General features: G+C 40.6%; 1 protein-coding gene across 4 annotated transcripts in view; it reads left to right on the top strand.

Moving 5' to 3' along the window:
* The window catches only part of Sec22a (SEC22 homolog A, vesicle trafficking protein), a 49,648-nt gene extending 25,078 nt beyond the window's left edge, over positions 1-24,570 (top strand). For 2 of the 4 annotated variants that reach the window (XM_021184866.2, XM_021184865.2), the window contains exons 5-7: positions 8,377-8,492; positions 19,101-19,166; positions 23,681-24,570. In XM_021184866.2, the coding sequence (XP_021040525.1) occupies positions 8,377-8,492; positions 19,101-19,166; positions 23,681-23,881 (383 nt within the window). In that variant the 3' untranslated portion in view covers positions 23,882-24,570. The remainder of the gene's footprint in view (positions 1-8,376; positions 8,493-19,100; positions 19,167-23,680) is intronic. The other 2 variants (XM_029470635.1, XM_029470634.1) reach the window with 1 other exon arrangement.
* Positions 24,571-24,776: the final 206 nt, after the last annotated feature.

Here is a 24,776-nt window from a genome sequence, read left to right as displayed (position 1 = left end):
ACTGCCTCTGCCTCCTGAGTGCTGGGATTAAAGGCGTGCGCCACCACACCCGGCCCATTATTATTTTCTCACAGAAAGCTAGTTGAGGAAGCATACTGCCAGTGTGCCTCCCCAGCCCCAGAGCCCCCACAGTTAGCCCACCTGTGATGCTGGCTGCTCTGCTGCTTCTGGGATTGCTGTAGCATCTCAGAGCTTGTCAGAACATTGAGTGGCAGAGGAAGTTTCCGCTGAACTTTAAGACAAATGTGGGTTTTTTGCTTGCTTGTTTGTTTTTTTTGCTAGCCCCTTCCTTCCCTCTATTTTGGACTTTTGCCTTTAAAACCTTCAATGCTACCAGTGCTGGCCACAGGCATGGCGGGCTGAAGAGGCCATGTGCAAGTTCCAGACCCAGCAGCTTCTGATGTGTTGCTGCGGCCACAGAGAAGGCTGGGCAGCAGCAAGTCTCTCTGGACTTTAAAATTGTCCCTGTGCACCTATTTTATTTTTGTTTAATCAAATAGACTAGTCCCCCCCCCCATGGGATGAGAAAATAAAGTGGGGTCATTTGTTTGCATCCTTTAAAAAACATCCAATTTATAATCTCGGCTTTTTAAAAATTAGATATTTAGTTCATTTACAGTTGATGTCATTATTGGAATCATTGGCTATTAATTTATCATTTTTGGTTTGTTTGTTTGTTTGTTTGTTTGCTTCTTTCTTTCTTTCTTTCTTTAATTTATGTGTCTCTTAGTCTATGTTCACATGTGTGTGTGATACTTACAGAGTCCAGAAGAGGGTGTCAGGTTCCTAGGACCTGGGGTTACAGGCAGTTGTGAGCTGCTGTGTGTGGATTCTGGGAGCTGCAAGTGGACCCTGGGAGGAGCCTCAGCCAGTACTAATTGCTGAGGCATCTCTTGTAGGTTTCTTTTTGTCATGTCTTATTTTAATTACCTTTGTCTCTAGCTGCCATCATCTTTGAGATTAATATTCTGTTATTTGCTGGCTTATTATCCATATCTCTTTCATTTGTTTTCATGATTATTTTTGCCTTTATAGTGTATAACTATTATTTCACTGTGGGGTGAAGTTAACTTCTACCATGAATAACAAGCTAAGAACCAGTTTTCAAAGTGGAGACTGTTCCTTGCCAAAAGACCATGTCATTGCTTCATATCCAGGGTCTTATCTTAATATTTTGTCTGTGTTTCAGAGCATCATCCCTGCCTTCCAGAGTTATTTTGCACAGCACTGCATTGACCCCATGAGTGTCATGTAGTGTACTCTCTATCCTCTGTTTCTCTGGGCCCTCAACTCCTGTCATTCAGTAAACTGTGATTTAGTAAATGTGCAGAAATGTAGTAATGTCTTTGAAATGTTAAAAAAAAAAGGCATACTAATCAGTAGTGACTCTTTTATCAGTGGTGTCTGTTGCCTGGTGCATAAACTTGGTTCTTACTACCAACATATTCTACACGTTTGACCACCAGCAACTGCCTGAGGCGATGCTCTCCTATAACTGTAGTCATTTTTTATTGTCTAGCATACATGTGTCTTAAGGCATCTAACCAATCTGTTTCTCAAGTACTATCACCATGAGATTAATAATGTATACCAAAATAATGTTCTATGGGGTGTTAAAATATTAGATCCCTGTAAGCCAAAGGCCAGGAAACTTTTTCTATAAAGGGCTAGATGCTACATATTTGAGATTTCTAAAGGCTATATAGGCACTGATGTATCTCTGCTGGTATAAACACAGTTTAGTTATAGATACTATATAAAAGGCTAAGTGCCCTGAATTGGTTTATGGGTCATAGTTTGTCAACCCCTGATGTAAACTAAGCTAATGACAGCATGGTTCATGTACTGCTAGGTAGAAGCAGAATATTTTTGATTTCTTCCATTTAAAGGATGAAGAAAAAAGCTTACCAAATTACTGTCTAGTAGATATCTAAGATAATGAGCTGATGAGCGCTAGCGAGAGATCATATCCAGAAGAGCACTTGCGGGATTGGCTGTGACTTAGTTCATAACTTACTCGACTCCTGGGCCTGAGCCCGGCTTCAGACCCAGCACCAGATAAACCACAAGTGGAGGTGGGGTGGTCAGAATTTCAGTGCCATCCTCAGCTACAAAGTGAAAAGCACTTGCAAGTGAAACTTAGAAAAGAAATGTATCATGCTTCAAGACAACCACGGTGGAGATCTGAGCAGGAATGTTAAATGAAAAACAGCAGTTTTGTTTGTTGTTGTTTTAATTTAATTCTATTACTTTTTAAAAATACGTATGGATGTTTTACGTGCATGTGTGTTTGTGTTTCTCACGTATGCCTGGTGTGTGAAGAGGCCAGAAGAGAGTGTTGGAGCTTCTGGAACTGTAGGTACAGATCATGTGAGCTGCCATGTGGGTACATGGTGGGCATTAAACCTTAGTCCTCTGCAAGAGCAGCCAGTTCTTAACCCCTGAGCCGTGTCTCCTGCCCAGAAATCACCGTTTAATTGGGATCGCCACCATGGGTTTTAAGCCTCAGATGGTAACACTCGTCATAGCAGTTACCTCAGGCATTAGTCTTAGTGGTGTTTGGATGGAGAAGCTCCATGACCTCCAGGCCTCCGTTAGCCTGCTCTCCTCTGAGAATTGTGATGCTGTGGGTCCAGCAGTAGCCCCAGCTTAGGATATCTGCCCTTTAATACACACTCAGGATTTAGGGTAATAGTCTTACTGTGAGGTGGGCTTGCAACTTGACCTACCGAAAGGTAGACTGTTAGAAATTCTATGGACTACTGACTTCTAGAAGTGCTCTCTGAACTTAGACTCTGTTGGCATGCTGAGTCAGTACACACCAGACACTAGAGGCAAGTGAGAAGAAGCTGGGATTGTTTTAATAAAGAATGACTTAAAACTAGAGCTTACTTTAAAATTAACCTTAAAATTATTTTAATTCAGACTAAGTCTACGTAATATTTTCTGTAGTCCTCAAGATAAAATACAGTTGGATTTTTTGTTTGTTTGTTTTGTGGGAGAGAGAGAACCTCTAAAATTATATGGTTTTCAAGCTTTCCTCCTACTTTGTTACAGTATTTTAAAATCACTTTAAAAACAGTTCTTGATTTTTCTTTAAAACCTTTGATCCTTTCTTCCTATAGTCCGGCATGAATATTGTTATCTTGCCATAATTATTTACTGAAGTATGACCATGATGGAGTGAGTTGATGGAGTGAATGGATCTTGTTAAATGGAGTAGTAAATCCTGCCTTTTCTTTGTCTTTTTAAATGTTTTATTATGGAAATTTTCAGATAAAAATGTATAACTATTGGGAGCAGCATTTCTGGATCAGAGGATTAGTTGCATACTTAAATCTTTAGGCATTGATGGCTTTGAAGTATTTATATCACCCTACAGTCCCACACGTGACTGTATACCTTAGGAAGGAGCTGGCACGAAAGCACCCTTCAGAATGAGCTTTAGTACGAGAGTCAGCCTCACTGCATGCAGCCTTGAAGTGGGGTCAGGGAGGGCAGGCTGATTTTCCTTTAAATCCTGAGAGGAGTTTCCTTAGGAGAGATGACTGCTGTGTAGAGCATGACCAGGGTCCTAAAGGGAGAAATACACTCTTCTGTTCCAAGAACAACTTTCTGACTCTTCGGGGTTTTTAGGAGAGGGGTAAGCTTCAGACCTCATGATCTAGCTGGGCCTGGGCTAAGTGGCAAGTGGTATTGGAGGCAGGCACTAGATAGGACCGTAAACTTACTCAACTGGAAGGGAAGGACTGCGAGGCTAAAACATAGCTTGTTTTCTTGTTCTTTGTCATTGGGGGCCGCATGACCTGATTTCTAGGAGAGAGGCAGCTCAAGGGTCTTTGAGCTAGCAGCAGACCACCACTCCACACCCGTATCTTTATTTAATATTACTGACCTTTTAAAATTTATATTCTGATTCTACTTTTTCTTTTCCTTTTTCTTTTCATTTTGGTTTTTCGAGACAGGGTTTCTCGGTGTATCCCTGGCTGTCCTGGAACTCACTCTGTAGACCAGGCTGGCCTCGAACTCAGAAATCCACCTGCCTCTGCCTCCCAAGTACTGGAATTAAAGGCGTGTACCACCATTGCCTGGCTACTTTTTCATTTTAAAAAGTCATAAAATTCCTTCAGTTTCTGACATCTCTGTAATCTTCACCTGTTTTGAAAGTTTTGTAGACAACTTATCAGTTGGCAGAAACTATTCTATTTTGGCCAAATCTTTTCTGTGAATTGTTATGCTAAATATTCTGGAGGCATTTTATAAAGATAGCAAACACTTTCAAGATGGGAATAAGAATTATTATCTAATAAAAGAATTACAAGGCTGACGAGGAATCGTAGAGAGTGGATGCCTGCAGTGCTAGCAGTCAGGAGCCTGAATCAGAGAATGAGAAGTTTGAGGCTAGCTTAAACCACCTGTGAATTCCTGTCTCAAAGAAAGGCTGGGGGGCAGGGGAGGAAAAGGAAAGAAAGTATCGTATGTTGTATTTAGGGAGTGCCTATGTCCATGTAAAGGGAGCTGTCCTGAAGTGTCCTTATCTTATGAGCCTGTTCCTCCAGGTGTTGGGCTTCCTCAGTGACCGCACCTTGTGCACTCTGTCTGATGTGGGGCAGAGGTGCTGTGGTTTAGTGCACTGTCTTTTTGGACTAGTGATGGCTGCCCTGGTTTCCCTTTTTCTTTTATATTTCAGCCTCCCTGACCCGTCTCACTATACTTATGTTCAGGTTTTCCTTTTCCTATACATGTGTGTGAAGAGAATGACGCTCTCAACCTTGTTCTGTGTAAACCTTCTGCATGCCTACTGTAACTGCAGACACACACCTGGGTGCTTCCTCAGCATTACCAGGGACTTCACTTCTTTCTTATGTCTGCAACAAAGGCCTTTCTTTATCATCTTTTTTTCTTTTAATTTTTGTACTAGATATTTTCTTTATTTACATTTCAAATGTTATCCCCTTTCCTAGTTTCCCCTCCAAAAATCTCCTATTCTCTCCCCCCTCCTCCCTACCCACCCACTTCCTCCTCCTGGCCCTGGCATTCCCCTATACTGGGGCATAGAACCTTCGCAGGACCAAGGGCCTCTCCTCCCATTGATGACTGACTAGGCCATCCTCTGCTACATATGCAGCTATAGCCATGACTCCCACTTTGATTGTTGGTTTAGTCCCAGGGAGCTCTGGGAGTACTGGCTAGTTCATATTGTTGTTCCTCCTATGGGACTGAAAACCCCTTCAGCACCTTGGGTACTTTCTCTAGCTCCTTCATTGGGGAATCCTGTGCTTCGTTCAATGGATGGCTGTGAGCATCCACTTCTGTATTTGTCAGGCACTGGCAGAGCCTCCCAGGAGACAGCTATATCGGGCTCCTGTCAGCAGGCTCTTGCTGGCCTCTGCCTAGTGTCTGGGTTCTGTGGTGGTTTGTGGGATGGGTCCCCAGATGGGACAGTTTCTGGATGGTCATTCCTTCAGTCTCTGCTCTGAACTTTGTCTCTGTAACTCATCCCATGGGTGTTTTGTTTCCCCTTCTAAGAAGATTTGAAGTATCCACACTTTGGTCTTCCTCCTTCTTGAATTCCATGTGTTTTGTACATTGTATCTTGGGGTACTTCACTTCATAAAGTCTGAACTTCATCTCCCCTTCCCTCCTGAAACTGCCTTATAGCATCAATGATCATCTCTTGGACAATAGATTGGATACTGTTTAATTTTTATATGCAGATGTTTCTTGGCCCATCTGTAGGTACCATTAGTCACATATTCCTTCTGGAAGCCCCCCCCCCTTCTAGTTGTCTTAGGTTATCTGCATATATCTTATTCTCTCACATCTGTCTTCCCCAATTTATGGCAGTAGCAAAATGAAAAAACCGTTCAGGAGATGCTGCTAGCTGGCTTGATGATATTCCTGCCTGGCCCTCGTTCCTATAGAGTAGGTATACCCTCTACCTACTGGTGCCTGCCATGGTGCCACACTGAAGTGGGCTGCAAACTTTGCTTGCTGTACAGCGTATCTAGACTCTGTCTCACTGAAGTAACAAATAGCACACAGAATAATACTTTATCATGTGGTTAAATATCTTGTTTGCTTATCAAACTGGGAAATTGCCTTCTGTGGTCATTTGCAGACTGAAGTTTGTTTGAAAACTCTTCTTAGAAAACAAGCCACAGGTCCCAGGAAAGGGATGAGGATAAAGCAGGGAAATCAACACATTAGAACTTGTTGCCCACAGTAAATTGGCCCAGCACCAACCTACCTTTGTGCACGGTGCTTGCCTTATCTTCATTAAAAGAAACTTAGCACTTGCTTTTACCTTTTAAAAATATCTTTGGTCATTTTGAAATGATCAATTCATAAACGGTATACTTTTATTATAAAATACATGTTCTAAGGCCAAATGGCATGTGTTAGGAAATTAATAATTTATATCAGCTTGTTCATTTCTTGTTTTTGTTTTTTGGTTTTTTTCAAGACAGGGTTTCTCTGTGTAGCCCTGGCTGTCCTGGAACTCACTCTGTAGACCAGGCTGGCCTCGAACTCAGAAATCCACCTGCCTCTGCCTCCCGAGTGCTGGGATTAAAGGCGTGCACCACTACTGCTGGGCAGCTTGTTCATTTCTTAAATATATTACCATCAACACATGAAAGTGGTAGCAATTTTGTTTTGAACATACCTTACTTGATCTGGTAAAGCTAGAATTTTCACTGTTTGGGTTTTGGTATTTTTGTTGTTGTTTTTTGTTATTGTTGTTGTTTTCGTTTTTGGTGAGGTTCCTTGTTTCATATGGAAGTGTGATTTGATAGTTATTCAGTTGTTGGTTGGTTTTATTCCTAAATCCCATTTGCTTTTTCTTTTTTTGGTTTTTCGAGACAGGGTTTCTCTGTGTAGCCCTGACTGTCCTGGAACTCACTTTGTAGACCAGGCTGGCCTTGAACTCAGATATCCGCCTGCCTCTGCCTCCCGAGTGCTGGGATTAAAGGCGTGCACCACCACGCCCGGCTCCATTTGCTTTTTCTAAGGGAGGACCAAGGACAGAGATGCTGTACACAGGACTAGTTGTAACTTTCTCAACTGCTGAAACGCCACGGGATCAGGACTGTACAGCGCATTTGGTTTTCATAGCAGAGTCTAAAGGGAATGTATTGAAAGGCCAGACATGGGCACAGAAGAAATTATGAAATGTTATTCTAGATTAGTAGTTTCTGCTGAACCTGAAGAATCTTCCATGAGATGTGGGTTTTGGGGTTTTTTATTAACTCTTTGGGGAATCTTTTCTGCTGTGATGGCTGAATATAATTTGCAAAGACCTGAGCTTTTCCTTCGTTAACTTTCTGCCTCATTAACTTCATTGTTGGGCTTTTACACTTCAGTGGTTTAAATAAAGTAATAAAAATGTGGTTCTGTTGTTCTCTCTTTGCCAGTGTCCCTTTTGAAGTCTACTGATTATGTATTTAGTTGCGTTTTCATTTAGGCACAACTATAAAGCCTAATAACTATAAAATGATCATGAAGGGAAGTGATTGTATGACAGAATATTTCACTCTGTTGAAGCCTGAAAATTAAGGAATGCCTTTGTAAAGATGAAATGATCAATATTAGCTGGTGTGTTTTGGTTTGGGCTTGTTTTAGTAACTTTTCTTCAAAAGACCAAAGAGGACCAGTCTTTGCAGCTGTAAGACTGCATCCTATTGACTCCGTTTGGGGTGATGACTAAATGTGGGCTTTCACATATAGCTAGCAGTGTTCATAGCCTTTAGTCCCAGATAAGGGGCCTTTGCTAAAAGCAAGCTATGGATATCCTTAAAAGTGTTTTCTAAACATTTTCAGAAAACATAGGAGTTTTGTATTTATTCTCCAAAGTCATCTTTTGCAAATACTTGTACCACATTGCAAATTGTACACATATTTGGGCAGTAGTTTTGTTTTGTTTTGTTTTGTTTTCTAAGTGATTTACTGACAGATGCCAGTACTCTATAGCACCCTTGTACCTCAAATAGAAGTTAGAGGTGTCTACTAAAATGTACAAAAGCAATGTTAGTTCCATTTGACTTTTAGAATGGGACTTTTTATGTCACCAAACATTTTTGCATTTTAGAAAAATATTTAAGCTCGATATTGTGGCACAATTTTAATCTATTGCAGAGAGGCATTAGATCCCTGAGGAAGCCACCCTGGTCTACAGATCAAGTTCCAGGACAGCCAGTGCTACAACAGAGAACCTTTGCCTACACACATTGTTTAATTACTGTTTACCTTCTAAGATACATTGTTTAAAGTTATTTACATTGACTCATTTAAGTTGAGCAATGACTTTCAGTCCACATAAGCTCAGCTAACAAGAGATACTGCTATTCATTTCTAACCATTCCTTTTCTTTTTCAGCCCATCAGCGACTAGAACCAGCAACTCTGTCAGGGATTGTGGCGTTTATCCTTAGTCTTTTATGTGGAGCTCTGAATTTAATTCGAGGCTTTCATGCCATAGAAAGCCTCCTGCAGGTACTGTGCTATTTTTGCAGTTTCTGGTGACTGGGTCTATTCACTCGACTTGTTACAGAAGTGATTTGAATTAGATTAGGTCTTAGTGTAATCTAAGTGCAAGTTCCAAGTCTGTTCTTACACCAGACCTTCTCTACTTTTCTTCAAAATCAAAAGCCAGACCTCAGAGGCAAGCCTTGTGGGCATGCCTGTAACCTTGGTCCTTGGGAGGCTGAAGCAGGAGGCGTACAGATGTAAGGCCAGCTGAAACCACATAGTGAGTTCCAGTCCAGCTTAGGTTATACAGTGAGACCCTGTCTCAAAAAACAAACACAAACACAATCCCCCTTCCCCAGAGTATTTCTGGTTGGCACGTTCCTTTATTACCCATTTTTTTGGAGGCATTGGTGACAGGCACTGTGGGAGCATGAAGCTTTGTAGCATGGACCTTGAATTGTCACAGCTCAAAGTTGAGTTAGGTAAGCAAAGGAGTGTAGGTGTAATAACTAAGTTCTTAGAGCCAGGAGGGAAGAGTTCCTGTGAGTCAGACAAGCTGAGGGAGAGGCTGAGCTGGTTGTGGAAGGAACGAGAGGGCAGGGAAGGTGGGAGCAGGAAGGTGGTTTGTATGGACACGTCAGTAAGCTCTGCTGCTGTCCTTTTGACCTTTTAAAACCTGAGTTGGTGATTGGATAACGGATGGATCCCCAGGTGGGGCAGTCTCTGGATGGTCCTCCCTTCAGTCTCTACTCCACACTTTGTAACTCCTTCCATGGGTGTCTTGTTCCCCCTTCTAAGAAGGATCAAAGTATCCACGCTTTGGTCTTCCTTCTTGAGTTTCATGTGGTTTATGAATTGTATCTTGGCTATTCTGAACTTCTGGGCTAATATCCACTTATCAGTGAGTGTGTATCATGTGTGTTCTTTTGTGATTGGGTTACCTCACTCAGGATGATATCCTCCAGATCCATCCATTTGTCTAAGAATGTCATAAATTCATTGTTTTTTTATTGTACTTGCTGACGGGAGCCTGATATAGCTCTCTCCTGAGAGGCTCTGCCAGTGCCTGACTAATACAGAAGTGGATGCTCACAGTCATCCATTGGACTGAACATAGATAGGGTTCCTAATGAAGGAGCTAGAGAAAGGACCTGAGGAGCTAAAGGGGTTTGCAGCCCCATAGGAGGAACAACAGTTTGAACCAATTAGTACTCCCAGAGCTCCCAGGGACTAAACCACCAATCAAAGAATACACATGGTGGGACTCATGGCTCTAGCTGCATAGGTAGCAGAGGATGGCCTAGTTGGACATCAGTGGGAGGAGAGGCCCTTGGTCCTGTGAAGGCTCTATGCCCCAGTGTAGGGGAATGCCAGGGCCAGGAAGCGGGAGTGGATGGGTTGGTTAGCAGGGGGAAGGGGAAGGTGATAGAGGAAGAGGTTTTCGGAGGGAAAACCAGGAAAGGGGATAACATTTGAAATGTAAATAAAGAAAATATCCAATTAAAAAAACCAAAAATCTGAGTTGCCTATTTATGGGCAGGGTCATTGGTTTTTTCAGATTCTTTATTGTCCAAGGTAGTTTCTTCCAGGGCCTTTAGCTACCAGACTATATATACTATATATAACCTATTCTCTTCCTGTGCTTTCTGAATCTCCTTTCTTAAAAGTCCAGCACATTTACATTTAAGATCTCACAGTTGTCTTTTTCTTTATTTCCATTCACTTTCTACCAAGAGTTCTTGACACTATCCATTATATATCAAATCTCTCTCTCTCTCTCTCTCTCTCTCTCTCTCTGTGTGTGTGTGTGTGTGTGTGTGTACTATTTATAAAAACCTGCTCTGCATGCTATGTTCATGGTGCCTTTCTACAGGTCCTCTATTTTCAGCCACCTAAGACCAACAGAAAGCAGATGACAGTGTGGGTCCCGACATCATGGGAATGCATGGGGCTTCTCTTGTCAATTTCTCTTCTAAACAGTTCCTCACAGGCAAAGCCCTACCCCTCTCAGTCAGTGGATGTTGGCTGTCATCCCTCTACCTTCTTGTCTCACCCCCTGCACTGCAAAGTTGGATTTATTCCAGTTTTCAGCCAGCTAGACATCCTGCCAACAAGAAGAAATGGACAATTTTGAAACTGCAGAGTGAAAAAGCTAATAAAATAGTCTTTAAAACATTTTATTGATGTAATAGGGAAAAAAAAGGTGGGGTAGGTGTAAAAAAGTTAACTTTCTAGATAAAGTAGCCCTGGGCAGAGAAAAAGCTTTACTCTCACAAAGCCTTGTTTACATCCTGACTGAAGCGGTGCCTCAGATCTTAGCACCTGTAAGTTAAAAGTGCCTATAAGGTGCTATTCTGGCTCAGCCTGTTAAGGATTTCCTTTGGGCACTCAGCTATCATGTCCTTGCCTGGTCTGGCATTGATTCTTTTCCTTCCTCTTCTGGTTCATAACTGAAGAACTAAAGGAAGCTTTTGTGTACTACAGCCTTTCATGCTTTTGAAATGTTGCAATTGACTTCAGCTTTCCTTCATTGCTATTTGTTCTGTGTTTTCCCTCTGATTGGTAATACACTTGTCTGATTGTTGTGAGATGGTTTTAAGTTTCAGAAGCACAATCAGATCCAACTACTCGCTACTTAGATGTAATTGACTCTTTGTTCTGACATTTCTCAGCTTGTTTATATTTTTAAAAGACAACTTTATGAACTATCTTTCTTGGACACAGATGCAGAGATCTTTAGCAATATATTAAACCAAATCTAGAAATGAGTAAAAATAATTATACAAGAACCAAGTGTGCAATGCTGATTTAATATCTGAAATCAATTACTGCTATCACTTCAACAGTCTAAAGTAGAAATAATAGTCATATGATTGCATCAGTAGATCTAGAAAGGAATTTGACAAAATCCAGAAAAATCTTCATTCATGATAAAAACAAAATATTCAGACTATATCAACAAAGGGAAAATAAAAAACAGAAACAGTTTGAAGCAAACCAGGAGTAGAGGGAAATTTCTTCACCTTAATAAGAAAAATCCATTTCAAATCTCAAGCAACTAACATCTTTACTAACAAGAAACTAGACAGCCTTTCCTCTAAGACAGAAACAACGTAAAGATGCCTCCACTTAACTCTGCTGTGTGAGTCCTGTGTACTGGAAATCCTAACTGATGTAATAAAGTAAGAAAAGGAAAAAATATATGGAAGGAAGAAATAAATTTGCAGATGGCACGATTCGCTATATAATGACTCCCAAGACCCAACCAGAAGCTCCTGAAGCTATCGTAGTTGCATAACAGAGTAGGAGATTGGACTGTACAGACAATATTTAAATTCCAGCAACAATTGAATGTAAAAGTTCTAAAAACGGAGGTACTTATAAGTAAATCTAAAACATATACAGGACCCATATGAAGTGGATTAGAAACTCTGACCAAAGAAATCAGAGATGAAATAAACAGAAAACGATTCCACATTTCTAAAGGAAAACTTAATATTGTTGAAGTGTCAGTTCTTTGTGTGCTAATGTGCAGGTTGAACATATCCCAGTCAAAATCCCAGCAAGTTATTTTGGAGATTCAATAAAGTGATTGCAAAGTTTATATGGAAAGCAGAAGACTCAGTACATAGAAAAACAAAACAAAAACAGAAGTTTTTATTCTGTATTCTCACTAACAAAACTCAAAATTTTATTTCTACTCATTTCTAGATGAGTGGGAGGTCTTTCCATACCAAGCAACTCTCCAGTCCCAGCTAGGTGTTTTACAGTTTAATTCCGTTTTAATGCTGTTTGCTGAGAGTTAGGACTTACACGTTAAGTCTCAGTCTCATGGGCTACCCTTGCTTGAGATCCCAGTCCTATGGGAGATTGTTCAGATAACCATCAGCTGGCTGTAAGAGAGGCTTGTGCAACTCCTCATCTGGTGCAGCCATTTGTTAGAGTAGCTCTGCACTCAGACACATCTGGTGGCTGATTATAAAGGGCATTTTAAAGGATACAAGTGAATAAAGAGGTACCTACACAGGGAGAGGTTAGAAGGATCTAGACACGAGTTTCTGTTCTGGTGGAGCTGAGTTCATCACCCTCCTCACAAGTTGAGGTGCTCACCAACCTAGAAGTTCTGCAAACTCCATGGGTTAGAGATTTGGGGGAGGGTGTGATTGTTACTTCTCTCCTCTCTCCTCCTGGAAAATTGGGATAAAGACAAAAATTCCAGCCGTTTAACCATGGCCTTTTCTGGTATCCAGCACTGATCTAGGAGTCTATCAGGAGTTGCTTCAGAACAAAAGCTGTCCTCCTTACACAAAGGAGGAAAATTCCAAGATATCTGGGAATTCTGGATCAAATCCTTCTATAACTCAGGAAACTAATTTCCTGAATCTTAGGGGCTCTCTAACAGGACTAGTGCCAAAGATGAAAAGATCTTCTAGCACCTTCATTTACAAGGGTTTTAGGAGCCCTGTGTTAGGGGCAGACTATTTATTACTACTTCATACTTTCTGATGAAAACAAAAGTTGGGCTCACATTGCCCATCTTTAAGATGTACTGTAAAGCCACATACTTAAGACAGTATGATATTGGCAAAAGAATAAACAGTACATCACCATGACAGAATTGAAAGATAAGAGATAAATTTACATCCATATAGCTACCTGATCTTTAACAAAAGAGCAAAAGCAAATCAATGGAAAATGGACAGTCATTTTAACATGGTGCTGCAACACAAGAAAGGTACATGCCAAGGAATAAATCTGTAGATACTGCAAGTTGAGTAAATAGGAATTTAGAGTGGGTCATAGATCTAAATGTGAAGAACAAAACCTAAAATTTGTAAATTAAAAGAAGCAGCAAAAGAGAACTCTGGTGTGAGCCTGGGGTCTGGAGATGAGTTCTTAGGTACAGCACCAAAAGTGTTGTGAAGGAAAAACATGCTGTTAAACATCACTGCATCTATCAGTGTCTGTTCTGAGAGACTCTGCGAAGCGAGTGAAAAAAGCCCAGGTTAGGAAAAGACACTTGGAAACCTCCAGCCGTGACTCTCTAGGGCTGGAGAGATGGCTTTTCAGTAAAGAGCTTACTACTGCTACTCTCCAGAGGACCCAAGAGATGCTTGTCATAATGTACAAACAACTAACACATACATAGGAAGAAATCTATAAGGAGAGGAGAGGGTGATTCTAAAATACACCAAGAAATCTGAAAACTAAGAATGCAGATTAACCTGTTAACAGTGGTCAAAAAATCAGTAGAAAACCTCACCACAGAAGATACTGAAGGTGACAGACAGGCATGTGAGAAGATGCTGGACATTGTGTCATTAAAAAACTGCAAGTTTAAAATATGATGCCACTAAACACTTGTTAGAACCTGCCCCAACTGTTGACAGCTGACACTTCCCAATGCTGATGATATGGAACAAGGGAACCCTCATTTGCTGCTAAGTGGGAGTGTAACGTTAACTGCAACTCTGGAAAACAGCTGGGCTGTTTCTCTCAGAGCTAGACAAAGCTTTACTCTCTCATCTGGCGATAGTGCTTTTAGGTGTCTCTCACCAACTAAGTAGAGCACTTTCAACATGTGGGTGTTTATATCAACTTAGTTATGATTTCAAGGGAACAGCTATGGAAGGTGAGTGGTAGACGGTAGTAATCCATACAGTAGACGACAACCATTCAGTGATAGAAGAAACGGCTGTGAGTCACAAAAGACAAAAGACAGACACCTCTAAAGTGCATGTTGCTTGATGAAAGCAGCTAGCATGAAAAACTACGTCCCGGACACTTTCTGCAAGAGGCAGACCTACAGACAGTAAGTTCTATAGTTATGCTGGGATGGGAAGTCCGAGATTCTCAGGGCCATGCAGTGGTGCTTTGTGGTGCTTGCCATTGTGCATTTGTCCAAGCCACAGAGCCTATAACAGGAAGAGTGGAAATTACCGGGTGGTAATATGTCAATACTGGCTCAGCATTTGTGGTGAATGTATCACACCAATTCCAGTTGTTACTAAAAACTAATTAAGCCAGGAGTTGAGTATGAAGACTCTACTCAATTTTCTATATGACTATGGCTAATCTAAAAAAAAAAATCTATCTTAGTTGGGTCTGCGGAATACTCCTTTAATATAGCACTTGGAAAGCAGAGGCAGGTGGATTTCTCTGAGTTCCAGGCCAGTCAAGGCTATATAGTGAAACCATGTCTCAACACACACACACGCACACACACATGCACACACACACACACACAAGCGTAGTTAAGAAGCCAAGAGTAAAACAAAGACATTTTCTTTGGTGATCAGTCCAAGGGAAACTGGAAGGAGACATGTTCTTACCCTGAGCTTTGATGTTTTGATGTTCTCCAGTGAGGTGCAACCCTACTTGGCAGCAGTTAAAAGTTCAACCTGTTGAACTTAGCCTGCTCTTAGAAGCATAATTAGGTAGGCTTCCTCTGCCCGAGGGGGTCTGCATAGGCCATGTGAGGACATTAATGCCCCAGTTAGAATGGAGCGTGGTTTAGGAATCTAATCTGTGTTTTAAGGTCTATATATAAATTCTGTGCCATTTTGAGAATGCCAGTGAAATACAGGTCGGGCCTGTGGACCTTGTGTGCACTAGCCCCTGTCAACTTACTGCCCTTCCTCCATACGCACATACCAAGAATGGTCTGGTTGAATAACAGCATGTTCTAATCTGCATAAACAAGCTCTGCAAGGTTGGGAAGGTAATACACATGGTGGACTGGCAGATGGGGAACGGACGGAGAGGCAGCAAGGCTTCACTAAGTGCCTCTTCATAGATGGTTCTTACTTTGAACCATGTAAAATTGCTCACCAAAGCACCTGTTGGACTAGGAGTAGAACTTTAATGCTAGAGTAGTAACCTAACAGTACGAGATCTCTCGGTTCAATCCTCAGCAATGAAAAACAGTTACTCTAGGGTAAACAGGAGCAAAAAATAACATCTTTTGTTAATCCAGTTTAATAGGTAGATTCTTCAAGTACCAAAACTTCAGATACAGGTGAATCTTTTGTGTAACAATGACCTGATGGTGGTCACTTTTTCTTTCCTTTAGAGTTATTCTTGTTCACAGTTCATACGGGATGAAAAGTCATTTTTTTCTTCACTAAAGCCTTTAGACTTGGTCTTGTCTCTTCTGGTTTCTCAGTGCACTTGTGTTAGGAATAATCCCTCTAAGTCACAAGTTAAATAGTTCTTCCTGAAGCTTTCTCTGAAGAAATTGGTACAAATATTAAGAATTATCGAAGTGGAGTTATTCAGTTCTTGCTAGCAAAAGAGCTGAAAAAGTTGAACAACAGCTTCCATATTTCTATAAAACTTGATTTATAAAGTAAGGGTTTATTTGCTGGGTGTGATAGCACATGCCTTTAGGATCTTTGTGAGTTCAAAGCAAGCCTGATCTATATAGTGAGTTCCAGACCATTCAATACTATATAGTGAGTCCCTGTTGTTAAAAAGGAAAAATAAGTAAAGAATTTATTGAAAATTATAACTTTAATCTAGTGGATGATATATTGTATATTTCCTGATTGTGAATAGTATAGTAGATAGGTACTAATTTAAAGTTTTATAACCTTGATTTGTAAATACTCTGAATAATAAAGATGATTATCTTCTAGTGTGTTACTTTATGTTTGTGGCATGTTTAACTCTTCAGACCTACAGGAGTCAGCATTCCTGTGTATTGCCATTGTTGTTAAAGATCCCAGATAAGTGTGCTGGTGGAATAGCTCTGCTGGTAAAGGCTCTTGCTACAGGTCTAAGTGCTGAGTTGGATTCCAGGACCCCTAGGATGGAAGGAGAGAACTGACTCTTGCAAGTTTTCCTCTGACCTCCATCTGTTTGCTGTGACATGTATATGTGCATGCTTATATGTGCATCCATATGCAGACACGAAGTGTGTAGAAAATGAAAAAATAAGACTCGGTATAAGTTTGCTTATCTAGATTAGTAATTGTTACTAAGAGTGATAGGATTTATTAAAATATGTGGCACCAAAGTTTTCCTTTGTTGTATGTGTGTGTCTTGTCTTGTCTTGTCTTGTCTTGTCTTGTCTCGTCTCTCTCTCTCTCTCTCTCTCTCTCTCTCTCTCTCTCTCTCCTTCCTTCCTTCCTTCCTTCCTTCCTTCCTTCTTTCCTTCTTTCCATATCTATATCTATATCTTATCTCTCTCTCTACATATATATATATATATATTTATTTTTAAGTTGGTAAATCTGATTTCATGTTCACAGTAATGTGTAAATTGGATTATTTGCACTTGCTTCCTAGCTTTGTTCTGAGTTTAGAGATGTTAATAAGGTTGTTGTGAGTTGACACCTCAGGAGTGTATAAGCTTTTATCACACTGTTTATATTGCAGGGGTTCTTCTAACAATCAGTTTTGAAATGATGATAATTAGATCAAGGGGAAAGGAGAGGTACTTTTCATATGAGTATTAGAAAATGAATCCTGTGACAACAACAGAAATGCTGCCCTGGAAGTCAGGAGACCTGTGATCTCTTTGCCAGTAACTAGCTCGTTGCAGATAGGATGCTGTGGGCCTCATATTGAAGTGTGCAGGATAGAGGCTTAGACTCCACATGCCCAAGGACTAGAGAGCACTAATGCTCTAGGGTCCTCAGACTCGAGAGTTGTTTGCAGTACTTACTACAAAGCAGAAATGAGTTAAGAAATAAAAAATACAGCTTGTGAATAAAGATTTAAGCACAGACTGCCTCTGGAAACATGTTTTGAGGTATTGTAAAATCAATTAAGAGAGATTTCAAATGGCAGTGTACACTTAGGAAAAAAAAAGCTGTTACGTTATAGGACCAGTAATTAGGTCCTGTGATATGTTGAAAGGCTATATATTCTTTTACATATTCTGTGGTTGATGTATTTACCATGTTAGAAAGTGTTTATGACTCAACCAAAATACTAAAGAGCAGCATGCAAAAGTATAGGTTCATTTCTTTGGGGATGGAGAGTGGAGAGGTAGAGAGAAAAAGCCAGAAACACTTGGAAAGGTTAACAATCATTGTTCCTTTATGTAAGAACAGCATGGACTTCTTTGTATAGTGTGCGTGCATGCATGCATGCTTGTGTGTGTGTGTGTGCATGCGTGCATGTGTGTGTGTTTGTGTTTTGAGACAGGCTTTCTCTATATAGAGCTGGCTGTCCTGGAACTCACTTTGTAGACCAGGCTGGCCTTCAACTCAGAGATCCGCCTGCCTCTGTCTCCCAAGTGCTGAAATTAAAGACGTGCGCCACCACTGACTAGCTTGAACATAAACTTTTATAACCATGAAAAAGGACTTAAAAAAATAAGCAGTTTAATTCAAGCCTTTGAATTAAAAATGTAGAAAGGCTTCATGTTGAACTGCCTGCCTCTGGGGCAGAACTGGTCTGAGCATCCTAGGGGGATTAATAGTTTTTGTTCCAAGATCTCACTAGCATAAGCCACCCTGCCTTGTGGCCTGTTCTGTACCCAATCAACTGCACTAAAGCAATTTGCTCTTCTTTCTTTTGTATAACGATCCTTCCACCCACATGGACAGAGAGAGGCATATTTGGTGGCACAGTCTTGTAATGCCAGCATTTAGGAAGCTGAGCAAGGGGATTGAGCATTTGAGGCCAGCCTGGGCTACATCATGAGATCCTGTAGGAAAAAAAATTATTTTTCCTAAAATAAGAGGTCTAGTGTAATGTCCCTGCATGAAAGAAAAACACTCCTCCTTCCTTGTTTTATGTACTGTTCATCCACACAGTGAAGGAAGTTGAATGCTGATACTTGCTAGGAACAAAGGACAAGTGGATGGTTCTCTATTCTCACAAGCTCTGGCTATTCTTCCTCACTGTTTTCTAGCTCAGTGACATTATAACCAGGCCTGATCTTTCTTTTGGGGATTTAGCACACTCTAGTGGACAGTAGCTTTTCAGTCACCGCAGTTTTATTTATCATGCCAAGTTACTTTATTAGGCAATTCATTTATGTGCTTCCGGGGAGTAGAGTTTGTCAGATTGTATTTAAGTGGTGAGCCTCACGAGCAAGGGGAGCTTGCTCACTGCCAGGGTGGAGTGCATTTTCATGTGGCTTTACTAGGAAGAAGAGGTTTTCTGTATTGTGAGGAAGCTAGCTTTTCCTCGGTGCTTCTCATCTTCCCTGGGGTGACAGGCTGCTGATAGGTGAAGTTAAGACACAGAGAATGCATGTAGTTTTCTTCAACGTCCCATTCCTCTGCCTTTTAAATTTAAATGTATTTCTATGCATGGGTGTTTTGTCTGCATGTATGTCTCTTTACCACTTGGGTGCCTGCCTGGAGTACATGAAGGTCAGGAAGGATGCATTGGATCCCTTGCACCTGGAGGGAGACACATCGTCAGTCACCATGTGGGTGCTAGGAATTGGACCTCTGTCCTCTGGAAAGGGAGTCAGTACTTTGCTGAATCAGATCTCCAGTTACTCCTCGATCCCTGTCTTACCATGTGTTCTATATTTATTTTTTATACACCACTTTGTAAAATGTTTGAGTGTGTATAAACATGAACATATCCTATCCTGGTAGATTGTTTTTGGCTTTTTTTTTTTTAAGTACTGCCAGTCAAACGGTAATCTCGGTTTGTTTTTTACAGAGTGATGGTGAGGAGCTTAATTACATTATTGCATTTTTCCTTGGGACAGCAGCCTGCCTTTACCAGGTAGGTTCCCTCCCATTTGTAACAAACACTTCCCCATTGCTATTTGTTTCAGATGTTCGGTCTCATAATGGCCTGTGTGTTTAAAATCCATAAAAATGGTGTCTGAGTTATGTGCCTCTCCTATAATCTGGTCCTGTGTTATCTCTGTAACCTGCACTTCAGTCTTGAGTTGTAGGCAGACACTCACAGTGGACTTACTCCTAACCCTCTCTCTCTCTGCGATGGACATCATGTGCCTGCGGCAGAAAGGCCACTTCTCAGTTGTCTGCTGAGAACCAGAGGACTTGTGCTCTGGAGGAAGCCATTTATAGGGAGTGACACAGCAAAGTAATATTTTAGGATTTTTAAGTAGGCATGACTTTTCAGTAGAGGCGTATAGGATGGATTGTAAACAGAAGGACTGGCAGTTAGGAAACCAGTTGGGAGATGATTCTAGCAATTCAGATGGAAAATAAAGGGAGCGTGAACTGTGGCAATAGCAGCAAGGCAGTGAAAGAAATATTGCCACTGAGAAGGAAGACCAACGAATGTGTAGACTACTGGGGGGGGGGGGGGAGGGGGCAGGTTCTGTGCCTGGCCAGTAGGGAGATCAGTCACAGGAGAGATGGGAAGAATGACCATGGCAGTGAGGAATACTCAGGAATAACTTTGTTAGACCATAAGGAGCAAACAGGGTCCACTGACCCAACCTTTATAAGTGGCCTGTTCCTTTGGCTTCTGTGGAAAAAAGAAAGAAAAGGTAGGAGTATTTAAAGCTCAGTGTGGACCTAAGACTCCCCAAAATTTAGTAGGACGCCGGGGAAAAGACTTTGATAGGTATTTGAGCTCTACACAAACATACATTATACATTTTAGTTTTGGTGGCTTCACTTTAAAATCTTTAAACTTTCTTAATGTTATCTTTAGAAGTCTTATTAAATTTGGCAGGTTTCAAATGACATTTCATACAGGTAATGTGAAGCCATGTGTTTGATAGTGGAACACAGTGTGCTTCAGTTTGCACAGTGTTCTCTTGAGGGTTTCCCACTTTAATCCTACACCCCTGTCATATAAGATTATTGTCTCATTTATAAAAATGAGGACAGAAGGACTCAGTACTCTCCTGTGGCAGCATAACCAGGAAAAGGGAGGAGCCAGGGCTGCTGTTGCAGTTAGAGCACAGCTTCCCTCCCCTATAGCATGCCACCTCTGTGCCCAGCCAAGTCAGTAATCCTGCGTCCTTTTCTTTTTAAATTGTTTGTTCGTGATCAAGTGCGCAGCACCGTTTCTTTATCAGACTGTTTTCTCCCACTGAATTGCTTTTGCACCTACCTCTATACGAACTCAGTTGATGTATTTTGTGAGACTTTCTGGGTTCTGAATTACGTTAGTTTGGTCTATTATCCTTCTACCACAATCATATGGTCTTTATTACCCTTGCTATATATCACCTTAAATTCAATTTTCCTAATAGTTACAGAATGATTCAAATTTTCTATTTCAGCAGATGAAATTATGGTAGTTTGTGGGGTTTGTGGAAGTGGTCTATTTTATCTAATTTATATGTATAGAGTTGGTAGTCATATCTCTATTCCTTTGGTGCCTGCAATGTTTATGATAGTGTTTCTTTTCTGATGTTGGTAATTTATATTGTCACAGTTGGTCCTGTCAGTTTGTGTCACTGTTTGAACCAGCTGTTCAGCCCATCAGGGTTTTGTTTTGTTTTTTGTTTTTGTCCCTCTTCTGTTTTTCTGTTTTCAACTTTATTGATTTCTGCTCTTGTTAGAAGTTGAATTGTGACCTTTCTAGGTTTCATTTCAGTTCTGGTTTTGTCTCACGTGTTTTGAAGCTATGTGGTTTTAGTTCATGCAAATTTAGGATTGCTCTGTTGTCTTGGCAGTTTTACTCATGTGTCATTTTCTTGCTTTAAAGTGTTTTTATATTTATACTTTTCCTTTTTTGATTAATGTACATGATATATTCTTTTTCATCTTTTACTTTTAATTTGTCTCTGTTATTTGATGCAATTTTCTGATAATGAAATTGGTTTTTAGTCCGCTTTGCTAATCTCTTTCTTTTAGTTGCTGTATGTAAGCCATTTACATTTAATATAATTATAGATATATTGGGCTTTCTTTTTGTTCTATTTTCATTTTTTAATTTTCTTTTTTCTATGTTTCTATAGTTTATTTGAGGTTTTAAGAATTCTCGAAAAACCAAAAAAAAAAAAAGAATTCCACTTCAATATTATCTATAGTATTTAAAAACCTGATGGGTTGTAAAGTGGTTCCTGACTATAGGTAACAAACAATAGATACTTGTCATAGTCTGCTGCTGTTACTTCGTTTACTGAGATATAGACACATTATCTCCCTAGATGTTCTGTTGTCCTCCTCTATTTATAAAACTTTCATTTTTTCCCCATATATTCCAGAACATATCAGACACTTGTAATACATTTTTTTCAACTGTGAAACATAAACTCAAAAGGAAAAGACCACCTGTCATACCTAATCACATTGCTGCTACCATGTTGTTTTTTCTTTCTGAATATTTCAAGTTTTTTCTTCTTTTATTTTCTTTTTTGGCTTGGAGAAAAATTTTAGCTGTGCAATATGTTTGATCAAGGTGATATCAACAACTCTCATTGCAAGGCATCTTTTTTCTTCGTTGCCTGTGAAAACTTGAGTCATCAATTAAATTTTAATACAAGAAAAACTCTTCTCTACAGTAGAATTCCAATTAATGAATGTAGAAAGAATGATGGAGATAAAAAGTCACTATTAAATCACCATTAAGAAAACACCACTGTAATAACTGATGCAGGCAGAGGGTGGCATACATTCCCGTCAAGGGGTCCAAGTTGACAGCACTGATAAAACATACTGCCTGGCACCTCTGTGTTGTTCTTGGCAAAATTACATATGCTTAACTCAATCTTGGAACACTGGACACATCCAAATTGAGGAACACAGCTCCAGCATAACTGATGAATATTTATCAGGTCTGTCAAGGTCATGACTGAGAAGCTATTACAGATTGGAGGAGACGTGACAGCTAAGTGTAGCACAGAATCCTGGGTGGGAAAAAGGTCCCTAATGGGACACTGGACAAAAATCAAAGCCCATCAGTTAGCAGTCCTCACTGTGATCATGTCCTGGTGTGATGACTATTCTGTGGTGACTGTGGAAAACAGTACAGCTCTGCTATTTCAAATCTACTTCAAGTCAAAAGTTTATTCAAAAGAAAACTTATGTCTTTAAACCTTTATTTCACAGTGAAAATCACTCTCATAAATAAATGCTTTTATTTGTCTCATATAGATAGCAATGGGTTTTGTTTTTGTTTTGTTTTTTTTTTTAACAGCAGGCAGGGTCTTACTGTATAGTTCTGGCTTGCCTGGAACTTTTTAGGCCATGCTATCCTACAGAGATTCTCCTGCTTCTGCCTCTCAAGTGCTGGGATTAAAAGTATCACTCTGGTGTGCATTCTTCAGTTTTAAATATGGAATAATCTTCACTCGTGAAAGAACTAATGTTTGGCAAGAACTCCCTTACCTCCTCCCATTCTGAAGTCTGGATGCAGTTCACAGAGACTACTGCTGCTTTTCAGAGACTTCATGAGTGTATACAAATACCATACTTCCCAGATAGTAGATTTTGGGCACATTCTTGAAAAGGATCCATTCAGTCATTAAATTTTGTACAGCACTTATTATGTACTTGGCACTATTCTAGACTCTGGAGATGAGCAAATGAACAAGAGCTGTAGGTGTCAAACAAAATAAGCATGTTTATAACGTGGGAAAAATAAAGGATAAAGGGGACAGTACTAGGACTGGTGGGTGGGGGATGCTACCTTTACTGTCTCATTGAAATAGCACTCACTGCCGTTCTTTGTCCCCTTTTCTACTTTCCAAGATATAACTGCTTTAAGTTAAATGATGAAAATATGCTAATATCACTCTGTTCCTTCAGTGGAAACCCAACAAATGCAATGGCTTTGTTTCTGTCACAGCTGAGGAGCAAGACCCAACTCCTGCAGCTCCCCACTATCCCCCAACCTGAGCCACCTCCCCCACCCCTGGCTGTTTCTCCCACCTTAGACTTGTTGTTTTCCTGACCCCCTCACACTCCAGTTGTGGGAAAGTCCATCTTCCTCAGCTGTTGGTTGATTTTTCTGTGCTTTCCTGGGTTCACTGGCGCAGGGGCTGAGAGCTCAGCAGTGTATCTATTCTGTTCCCTGTTACGGTAGAGAATTTCTAAAGTCTGTCTTACGAGGGAGTTACCCGGCTGTACTTCCACTGAACATATGATGAAGAATGTTTTGCTTCTGAAAACGAAAGACAGAGAAGGGAAAATCTGTTTCCCTTTCGAGCCATAGAACTCCCGTGACTGAATTTCTCCAATAGCTTACATTATCTCTTTCTTCTCTAGGGATTTCCTTCATTTTCTTCTCATGGTTTATTCTACTCTGTTACATATCTAGTTCTTCTCCTGTAACCTAACCAGCTCTGATTTTTATGTTTTGAACAGTGTTATTTACTTGTGTACTACACCAGCTGGCGGAATGTCAAGTCATTTCTGACTTTCGGCTTAATCTGTCTGTGCAACATGTATCTCTACGAACTGCGCAACCTCTGGCAGCTTTTCTTTCATGTGACTGTGGGAGCGTTTGTTACACTGCAGATCTGGCTGAGGCAAGCCCAAGGCAAGGCTCCTGACCATGATGTCTGACATCTCCCTTCAGATGATTTGCCTTTGCCTTCAGGGGAAGAAGGAGAGGACAAGTTTGCTGCCAGTGTGATGAAGAAACCAGTCACCACACCAGAGAAGCTCTGCTTTCTTTCTCTGCCCATCTTCCTGTTTTGTTTTACAAATCAGCCTGTGAGCATGCCTGGGAGTGTGTGAGACCTGGTAAGAAAACTCCCACAAGGATCCTTCCTGCAGTGGAATGTCAGGCCATCACAGTAGAAGAAGTTCAGAATCACCTGAAGACCTGGCAGGCAGCACTGAATCCTCACCAGAGAGTTAAGCAAAGCTTAGTCCTGGGACGTGCTCTGAGGACCAAGCAGAAATGCTACAACCTGAGTTTGCCTTTGTGAGGCATTAGTGTAGACCAATGAAGAAGATGCTGCAGCAATTGGAAAGCTATGATCTAAGACAGCCACTGTACTAAGTGTCAGATTATTGGCACAGTTGTAGTATCGAGAGTTTATGAAGCCTAGAATGGCATGGAATTGATTTTTTTACTTTTCTGTTTCTGCCACCTTTTAACTCTGGAGATCACCTGGTGTGGGAGAGGGCTGTGATGTACATCTCTACACTATCACAAGTCCTGACAACACAGTGATAACGTGTTTTCTTCCTAGACCATGTTTACCATTTCTTTTGAAATCACTAAAAATACACGATTCATTTGACTATTGTGGTCTTCCAAACTCTTATCATTTGGGTACTACGTATACTGTTCTTTGCTTAGTTTCTAACCTTTAAGATCATAAAGTATTTAACAAAGAAAGGAGCCCCTACTCCAAGTGAAAAATGAGTTATCAGTTTGCCAGCACACAATGAAATGCTAAGTTCTCACAAGATACTGATACCCACCAGGGCTCTAGACCCAAGTGGCACA

This window comes from Mus caroli, chromosome 16 (genome assembly GCF_900094665.2).
Source record: "Mus caroli chromosome 16, CAROLI_EIJ_v1.1, whole genome shotgun sequence".
NCBI classification, from domain to species: domain Eukaryota; kingdom Metazoa; phylum Chordata; class Mammalia; order Rodentia; family Muridae; genus Mus; species Mus caroli.
The sequence above is the reverse complement of the archived record's forward strand: the minus strand, read 5'-3'. Positions and strand labels throughout refer to the sequence as shown.